The sequence below is a fragment of the Silene latifolia genome, unplaced genomic scaffold (genome assembly GCF_048544455.1).
Source record: "Silene latifolia isolate original U9 population unplaced genomic scaffold, ASM4854445v1 scaffold_57, whole genome shotgun sequence".
Lineage (NCBI taxonomy): Eukaryota > Viridiplantae > Streptophyta > Magnoliopsida > Caryophyllales > Caryophyllaceae > Silene > Silene latifolia.
The window spans coordinates 3,345,303-3,355,303 of NW_027413480.1; the positions used below are offsets into that span (position 1 = coordinate 3,345,303).

Sequence of the window (10,001 nt, forward strand, 5' to 3'; positions counted from 1 at the left end):
ATAACCTGCCACACCACCACAGTCCTGCTCGCCGTCAGCCCACGAACCCAGACACCGTGGCACCACCATTTCGACTTCCCCCGAGTCCACGGTGGTGCCACCCCAACCTAACCATCTAAACCGCCTGAAAACCCCTGCTTAAACACGTTTACTACCCCCCTGTCGATGTCGCCTTGCACAACCACTAACACCACCTATAACCACCCTAACCACCACCACTACACTCGTCACTAACCACCCTACCCATATACCCCGTCAACAACCACCAGAAATGCCCCTATCAGACACGCAACCACCCACAAAACCCGACATAAATGCGAAAACAGAGGGGAGAGGTTGAATCCTTACCTTTCCGTCACCACCACCGCCACCCTAGCCGCCTATGAACGTCGACAACCGCCCCTAGCTCTTCCTTGCAGCACTGACGACAACCAAGCTCACTCTTTCTCTCTCTCTATGTGTGAAAAGCTGAGGTTTGGTGTTGATGAAGGAGGGAGGCGTGAGGGAGGCGGGTTGAGGGAGAGAACTATTAGGGTTAGGGTATACTATTAGGTTTAGGGTTTAGGGTTAAATGGGCTGAACATGTTAATGGGCCAACTCAAATGGGTCAGCTCACATTTCGAATTCCATATAAACCCGTCTCAAATAACTTACGATAGCTTAAAGTAATTATCGACTCAATTATTATCCCGACATAATTAGTAATATAAAATACATAATAATTAATATATAATAATATCCGTTTAATCGATTATATAAAATACGGGGTATTACAGTATGAACTTCCGAGACGAAGTTCGTTTTTAGGAGGGAAGACTGTAATACCACGGTTTTCTGAGTCTAGCTTACTCGGCCGAATAGAGCTAACTCGGCCCAGTAAGGTGTCGTATGTTTTCTGGTCAGGCTACTGACCAGGAACACTCGGTCGAGTAGTGTATTACTTGGCCGAATAAGGGGTACTCGGCCGAGTACTCCAGGTACTCGACCGAGTAACCGGTTTGACGGGATTAATTTTCGTGGTTTGATTAAGGATGATTAAAGATTATATAAATCACGTTTAACGGTTTCTATTCATTTTTACCAGAACCTAAACTACGTTCTTCACTCCTCTAATCATCCTTAATCACTCTCAAGGCAATTGATCGTTTGTGAGTCTTTCGTTCATCTCTTTTGCATCAGTTTCGTCAATAAGTCACTGGTTTCGTATCTTTTGATTAGATTTGTCTTTTACGGTTTTGCTCTAGTGATTAGATTTAGGAAAAGGGTTGATTGGCATATTTGTGATTAGTATTGTTGTGATTGTTATTAGGTGAAGGATTCGTAGAGGAACGTTTCTAGCTTCTGCTGTGTACTTGTGATTCAGATTAGTGATAAGGTAGAGTTTCCCTACTCAGTTGCCTGTTTAATTAATTTAAGACGGATTGATTGTTGTACTGGCTTGATTAGTATCATTATTGGAGTTGTCTTTCTTAGTTGTTGCTTGTCTATGAATGCGAAGAGCGTCTTCGGCTGAGTAGAGTCATCATTCGGGGATGGCTTCACGCCCTTGATTCGCCCCTTGTGGTTCCTATTACAAAGGAGATATGCACATTAATGGACATGGGTTATTGCTCGTTGCGATGAGCGGAACCTAGGTGGACAACGCTGCGGTCTCCCACTAGCGGTAAGGATGAACTGTTGGCATGGATAATATGCGTAAAAACAAATACATGTTACTTTTTGTAATTTCAAAATTGAATTCTGGTAGTCGTAGTCTGATCTGCAAAATTGTCGGAAAGGATTGTTGGCGCAAGATGTCTCTAGTGGACTATGGTTCGTCCGATTCCGACGACGAACACGAACAAGAAGAAAAAGAACAAGACCAAAACCATCAAGCCTCCATTGAAGTTGATGAACACAATCCTCTTCCACCTTCGACTTCTTCTACAACTCCTCACAATCTTCATCGTCTTCAACAACAACAATCATCGTCATCCTCACTGCAAGCACAGTAAGTATTCTTCATTTTTATAATTTCGTTCTCGTATTATTCAATTGTTAATTGTTACTCCTCAAAGCTATTCTCGTCTTATATACTTACCTATTTGAATCAAATTAAAGGTATAATCGTGTATTTAGCGACACAATTAAATACTCGTTGCTGTTGCTGCTCTTTCGATTTTTAGGGTTTTGACAATCTCGTGTTTACGCTTCGCTCTTTAAGTCGGGTTTATCATGAATCATAATGTTGCTGCATCCAAGCCAATTTAACCCCTCAATTCTTGCCGTTTACTGAAAACCACGGGGCAACTAACTGTACTGAATTTAATATAGTTCTGATGCGTCAGTTGTACAGCCCGACCCCTTGTTAAGCACCATAATACGGAGTATACCTCGAGGGAATTGTTTCCAGAAAGTTAGAAAATTAAATGCTGAAACTGCAAGACCACCTTTGCTTTAAAGCTCTACGGATTTTGTACTAGCTATCCAAGACTCTCTCCTTAGTGTTGCATTTTTCAACGCGTACAAAGTTTCCCGAGTTATAGATCACCTCCTTAAGCTGTATAAATTATTTGATCAAGTATAATCTGCTTTTGAACATTACTCGTATCTCCACCTGGTTTTCTACCTGCATAAGTGTGGAATATAAGCACTTAATAATCCTCAAGCCTTGTATTATGCCCCAAGCTACTGAGTTTTTAGTTCTGTTGGGATTTTCTTCACTTCCTTGAACAATTATCCCTTTTACTACCCTTGGGTATATAAGTATTTTAGTTCAGTAGTGTTCATTCATGAGTAACTTTGTTCGTTGCCCGTTTTCTTATGGAACAATACGAGAAGGTGAATGGCAACATTTTTACTATCATTTTTCTGATAATAGTGTGGTTGGAGCTAATTCCAAATCATTTGTGCAAAAAAAATGGTTCAATGATGCCTTGATGGTCCTCCAAAACTTTGCCATAAAAATAGTCTTGCTATGAACCGCGAACGATAATTATGTCATCTGTCAAATGCAGATTAATAATGTTGTAAATGTTTAGTGAGCTAGAAATAGAATTGCTACGCCCTGCCCTGTTTGAGTGTGATATGGCTAAACAAGCCCAGGAGTTCAGTTCTTTCAGTACACCTTAGCCAAATGTACGTATTCGAATGACTTGTCACATGAACGTGGTAAGAATTGCTGTAAATGCGCTACTATTGCTGGGTCTATCAGGCTATGTGGTTGGCCAGAAACAAATTAGTTTTAAATAGTGAGTTTTGTGATATCTACAACATAGGACAATGGGATATTTGAGGTTCCTCGATGATTATAGAGATATGCTAGCAAAGTTATAAACCATATTCCAACATAAACCAAGTATGCCTTAGTCACTAATTTGGAAGGTTCCTAATGCCAGCTCTTATTAATAGTTAAATACTGACACAACAGTATTGAATGGTGTGGGGGGTGGGTTTGGAGTGGTTTTTATAGGAAACTAGTTTAGACCCCGTGCAATAAATGCACGGTATTTAGAGTTTCTTTTATTTTTAATAAATTACTTATATAATAGTGGTATCTCATTAATTGTTCATATTTCTCGTCATAATATTTTACTTTGAGAAAAAAGGTTGTAACTGACAATTAATCAAGAGAATTAAGTAATGTGCTGAAATGTATTATTAAGAAAAAATTGTAACACAAAGTTAATGATTTCAATTTTTAAATTCTTAGTATGCAACTAGTATAGGACCCGTGCTACAGCACGACATTTTTAAGATTTTGTTTATAAAGAGGAAAATACAATAAAATTGTTTTTGGCATAAAATATATGGTACTTTTAAGTTAATGTTATAATATAGTAGATATAATATTAGGAAAGAGGACAAAAATTAAGTTTATTACCGTAAAAGATAGTTGAAACTAAGTTAGTCTTGTTTCGAATTATTAATAATAATACTATAATGTTAAATCAATAAGGGGAACTAATTTATGAAATTAAATTACATGTAAATTATACTTAAAAAACCTGATAGCCTTATAAAAAACGGTCGAAATAATATACGAAATAAGGGGAACTATTTTGGTTGGTTCTAATGAGATCTGCGAAATTATGTCGAAACAATTTGTTTCCATTTAGGATTGTTATTATCTTAGTCAGAATTTTTTTGGTTATATGTGGGAATGGTGTTATCAATGAGAAATCATTTTGTTTCCATATAAGATTCTTAATTAGAAAAGTCAAAAGAATTTTTGGTTATACGTTGGAATGGTGGTAATCAATGGAAATCAATATGTTTCTATATTCTTAATTAGATAGTGGGCTGAACTCAGCATCTTATTTGTGGTGATTTAAATACATAAAGCACAGGCCCATTAATCAGAATCTTATTTGTGGTGACTTAAGTACATAAAGCACGGGCCCATTAAAATAGGGGGGAGTTGGGCGGGAAACTACTAAGAGATTTTTATTCTCTTAGTAGTAGGGGGGATTTACAGTTTTGTTTTATACGTAGTATATGGGTCAAGTTATTCTCAAATAATATCATCACTAAAAATAACATAATTTGATGAAATGATTAATTTTAATTAAGATATTATAGTTTAGAGTTTAGTGAAAATAACATAATCTGATGAAAAGATTAATTTTAATGAACAGATAATAATTTAATGAAATAAAATATAATTAATTATTAGTTTCCTTATTTATCGAATGCACTTAATTGTAGTTAGCTTCCTTATTTAGATGATGCTTTTTGGAGGGAAAAATTGAGAGATCACCTATTCTTTTAGTAGATAGGGGATGATGGAAGGATTTTATGGCTTAACGACTGAAATATGGCCGGAATCACCACTGCCGACATCTTATTTTAATAGCATTATTACACACTAATCTTCTTTAGGAGTACATGAAATAATTTACAAGTGATATATGGATTTATGGAGTATGTATTATCCCTTTGTCTTTAATTTTGAAGCTGAACTCGGTGTTTTTTATCAAGCAATATCTAGATGAACCAGAGTTTGTTATTTCAGCGGAAAAGCATAAAAAAGTGCTATTCATTATGGGAAACCAGAGGACGGAATAAGATGTACATTGGAACATGATGTACATTGCATGCTTCTATTACTTGACTTCTAATACTCTCTTTATGTGAGATGAAAAATTTGTCCGTCACTTGTCGGTTTGTCATGCCATAACAACAACTTTCAGGGGGTGTTTGGTTGGACATATTGGAATGGAATGGAAAGGATTTGATCCATTCCATTGTTTGGTTGGGGTGATTTGGAATGGAGTTAGATACCCAATGGATTGTAACTCCACCCCAACCCCTTGGAATCCCATACCCACCCTCCTCCCTTGGATTCAAACTCGATTCCCTCCTCCTATAATTTATGATGAACCAAACAAGATTAGACAAGTATGGATTTAGAACCCCATACCACCATACTATCAAACTCCATCCCATTCCATTCCGACTTGTTGAACCAAACGACCCCTCAAGTGTAGATTTCGGATTATTCATGCGATTTCTTTTTCTAAATTACTAATTTAAACTCTGGAAATGGGGTTATTTTCGAAACCACTTAGATATCATGCTACTGTTAATGTGCAACTATTTTATTTTGCTATGAGGTCCCGCTCGAGGACTATTACCCTTAAGACTAAGTATCATCAAGTGCAATGATCTTTGCATATCGTCATCTTGAGTTTATACTTCAAGCTATTTAGAATTTTTCCCCTATGTAAGCGAGTTAAATTGTATGTGAGTTTGAATATCAAGAGAGTTGTTTTCTGTAGGTCAAGAAGGTCATCAGAGGATGGTCCATCACAACATGTCTCAACTATGTTACTTCCACCTTTCCAGAAGCTTCCTGATGCAGCATTGCTCTTAAGCTCTCCTATTTTGTCTCAACCAATCGGGACTGATCATTCTGCACGAGTCGCAGCTGCTGTGGCTGAGAATGCATCCCGCAAGAGAGAGGCAAATGGATCAGGTTCATCGTTTATTCGTGAAAAAATTCCAAGATCAAATTTGCCTCACTCAAAGAATATTCCAGAAACCAGTAGTGGTTTGTTGACGCCACCTCAACTTCAAGGAAGGTATGCTTTTTTCGTCTATTCATTTCATTTGCGGTGGGATGATGGGTTGTCGAGTTAATGTTCAGAGACTTATTTATTTATTTTGGAGCCAAAGAATCTTTGAGATATTTCGAATGAAGCCAAAGATTCATTGTTCTTTGGTTTTGCATTACGATACGCGGCAGACATCTTTCTTGTTCCGAGTCCAAAGTTCAAATGAATGTGCGAACTTCCTCAAAGCACCGTGTTACTGTTGCCAGTTGGTCATACTAGTCATATTGAGTTAATCATGTCTTTAGATATATTTAGCTTCTCTGAAAGAAATTTCTGAAAAAGAAATTCTGAACCAATAAAGTTGGGCGAAACCAGATTCCACAAACAAGGAAGAGAATCTAAATCTATGATAAGAGTTTTTAGAATCCGAAACTTAGCATCAAATGTCTTGACCTGTATCCAGTACTCCTATGTACTAGTATAAGATTTAAGTATTTGGCATGTTAGGTATACAAAAAGCGTTGCTTTATCATGAGCAAAAATAATTTTAATCTTCTAATAGGTATCAGGCAAAGCTAGTAAGATGCTTAAATTTGGTGTAACATTACTGTGGTTTTTGCAATAAAGAGGAAATCTGCCTTCTCTTATCCTTAGCTTGTTTTTTTGTTGTTTTGTGATCTCAATCTCTTGATGCCATCCTGACCCCAACCTATGCTGGGACTAAGGCTTTGTTGTAGTTGTTGATGCCATCCTGACCAAAAATGCGGAGAATTTAAATACTCTATTAAGGAAACTCGAAGGATTCTGGTACATTGCCTATTACTAATCTAGTCCGTGACACATTTAGAAGAGGCCTAGCTTCTTTGATTGGGCTTCAATTTTTTTTCTTTCTTTTTATCAAGGTAAGAAGAAGACTTGATCAGTTTGTTCATGAACTTCCTCTTTCACCCTTTGTTTGGATATAAAAATAGGAGGGAAGGGGAAGGGAATAGAGCAAGGGGATTTTCCCTATAAATCTTTCCTATGTTCGAAATATTTTAATTTAGCTTGAGAAGGAGAAATGGATCCCATATTATATCTCAATTTTCCTCCCCTCAAATGTCACTGTAATATAGGGTATGGTATGTATATAATCGTTTATAGATATTTCTCCCAAGTCTTAAACCAAAACACTAAATTCTCCAAGTAGCTAGTGAATATAATGTGCATCACCTTTAAACATTTGTTGGTAATGATTCATCGAATGATCGACCTGTGTCCCTGTCATTTAGATATGCTATTTCCAACCCCAGAGCTAGTCTTCACTTCCCTATTTGTGGGAACCTTGCTTGCATTTCGTTGCCCCTTTAAGCAAGGTTGCATCTGTGATCATATTATCCTATAAAAAATTCTCATGATTATCAAGCGTTGGAATAGAAACTACATATTCTTCACTTATGTAGAAAATATTTAATGGGGGCTTAGATTATGTTCTAGTCATATACGTCCCATTTATATTGCCTCATTTGACTCTAAGGTCAAATTATATCCTCCTTGACCAATATTTTCCCACATAGGTACAACCTTTTAAAAATGATAATATGACAAGTTTAACTGTATATCTCTACCTGTATTAAAAGAATTAACAGTCAAAGTTGATGTCGATTAACCATGAATGTCAAATTGGAGAATAAATTTGGGGTAGTTTGCTATGAGTAGTGGTGGTAGTGTGCATGGAGTTTGGCCTGCCCTGAAGTATCTCAATCTAAATAACCCATATGTAGCCCAAGTTTTATGTAGATGTGCTTGAAGGAATCTTTATAACCCTCTTACTGCAACTTTTCTGTAAAATTTCCAGGCTTCTCTTGCAATATACATAGAAGACATAAGTACAAAAAGCTTTTGATGATGCCAAGCAGTTTAGCGGCATTTTGTTTCTTTGGGATATTTTAAATTGACGGTCAAATTTCTAGCTTCGTAAACCTTCTTCGGGAGTGTTTGCTTACATTCTTTTGCTGAATTGTGCAGGAGTAATGTTGTCACAGAAGATATAAACAAGCTTTTTGTTCAACGGAAAGCTAAAGAGAAGTCTTAAAGCGTTTTGAATTTTCTGTGTTCTCTTTACTGTAGAGTACAATTTGACCTTGAAATATCTTCGATGCATCGTGGATTCCATTGGAGTGCCAAGTTAAGCCGTCTGAAAAGATTCAGTGTCTGTGTCCAAGGCTGCTTCTAATGTACCCAAAGTATGTTGTATCGAAGATATATTAGAATTCTTATAACTGAAAATTTGGCGTCTTGACTAGTTTCCTCCATTTCTTGGTTCTTTTTTATTAATTTAGGAATCTATTATAAGCTTTCATTCTCCGGACACGGTTGTGTACATTCCTCAGGTTCAGTTTTCTCATCTTGATCCAAGAGACCTAGAGTTTTGATATTGATTTTGACCTACTGTACTGGAGGAAAGGATCCTACCCAGGTTCAGTTTTCTCATCCTGATCCTACGTACTTGGTGTGCACGGGTCCAACAGGAGAGAATTTCGATTATTTGGATGACAAAATAGAGCAAGAGGAATTTGGAGGGGAGGAAAGATGAGTCCCTCAATTTCCCTAGGCAAATTATTTGCTCTCCAACAAAGAAAATATTTAGAATTAAAGGACACACGTGTACCTTTCATTCCTCCACCCCTTCCCTTCCATCCCTTTCCCTTCTTTCCCACCCTCCTTTCTATCCCTCCGTTTTTTTTTGTACGTAAACAAGGCATTAATCTTATACTCCCTGTTATTTTACATAACCTTCCTCTTTCCTTTTGACGCAAATATTAAGGAAACACACTAACTTACCATACAATTAATTAGATTTAGACTACGTAAATACACTACCTCACCATATAATTAAATTTGGACCACACAAATACACTACCCTATCATATGGTTAAACTAGTTTGGAGGCTCGTGCGTTGCAACAGGATAGTTAACTTAGTAACAAAAAAATTGGTATAAGGTCTTAATATTTACACCATATAATTAAATTGGACCAGACAAATACACTACCCCACCATATAATTAAATTTGGACCACATAGACTTCCCAAAAATAGAAATAGGGAAGGTATTGTGAATAGACGGAAAAGGAATAGGGAGGGTTATTCAGGATAGGAGAGAGTATTTTAGAGAGATAAAGTTCTAAAAAAAACCTACAAAACGCACCCACAAAACTTAAACCCTCCATAATTCCAACCCCCCATTTTTTCTCCTTATGTCTCACAACCCTGTCGCCGGAGCCACGCGTTGCTGTACTTAGGCCTATCTCTGACGGCCTAATTTTTCCTTCATACCCTCTTGTTCCTCGGGAGATCATCCTCGTTTTCTTCGCCTTCTCCAATTGGATCTCAACCACTTTCTTTTCCTTGTCTTTCCCTTACGTTGTAGACCTTGTAGTATTTTTATTTTAGTTGTTTTCCATGTAGTGTAACGCGTGCTGCTACTTTACCGTGCTCTCCTTATCGTGGGAGTTGCATGTAGTGTTGCCAGGGGTGGTACCGGAGAGGTGTTCCCCCTAACCCTCGCCCTCCGCCACTTCCTCCGGTAAGTCTCTTCATCTTTTGCAGTTTTGCCCCGAGTTCGGGTTCATAGAGATGTTTGGTGAGTTTGGGTTCTTTGTTCTTTGTTCCCCTAACCCTCGCCCTTCCCCCACTGGTTGGTTCATGAATGTCTTGCATGTTGTTTTTTGGGTCTTTGTTGGATGCTTCTTTCTTCATCTCGAATTTGTATGATGGAGTGGATCTTTGTTGGTGATTCGTCTGGGCGTGCTTCACATTGGTTTATGTATTAGGATTGGTGGTGTTTAATGGTATGTCGGTGTTGTGATGTTGTTCTAGGTCGCTTGGTTGATTGTGATCTGGCTGTGAAGATGATGGGTTGGAGAGTGCCGATTATCCCTGCTTTCTTTGGCCTTCGTTGATTTCTGGTTAGTATCAAGGGTTAT

The 10,001-nt window shown here is 37.6% G+C and overlaps 1 protein-coding gene across 1 annotated transcript; it reads left to right on the top strand.

The window, feature by feature from the left end:
• Positions 1 to 1,602: 1,602 nt before the first annotated feature.
• On the top strand, positions 1,603 to 8,418 carry LOC141639763 (uncharacterized). The gene is made up of 3 exons (XM_074448813.1): positions 1,603 to 1,990; positions 5,760 to 6,062; positions 8,043 to 8,418. Exons 1-3 carry the CDS (start codon positions 1,683 to 1,685, stop codon positions 8,107 to 8,109), a joined length of 678 nt encoding a protein of 225 aa, XP_074304914.1. The 5' UTR covers positions 1,603 to 1,682; the 3' UTR covers positions 8,110 to 8,418.
• The last annotated feature ends 1,583 nt before the right edge of the window (positions 8,419 to 10,001 follow it).

Bases quoted from the DNA above. Each gene is read 5' to 3' on its own strand.
- LOC141639763 (XM_074448813.1), top strand. From the start codon at position 1,683: ATGGATAATATGCGTAAAAACAAATACATGTTACTTTTTGTAATTTCA. The intron at 1,991-5,759 runs GTAAGTATTCTT...TGTTTTCTGTAG, and splicing joins TCATCCTCACTGCAAGCACA to GTCAAGAAGGTCATCAGAGG. The intron at 6,063-8,042 runs GTATGCTTTTTT...TGAATTGTGCAG, and splicing joins CCACCTCAACTTCAAGGAAG to GAGTAATGTTGTCACAGAAG.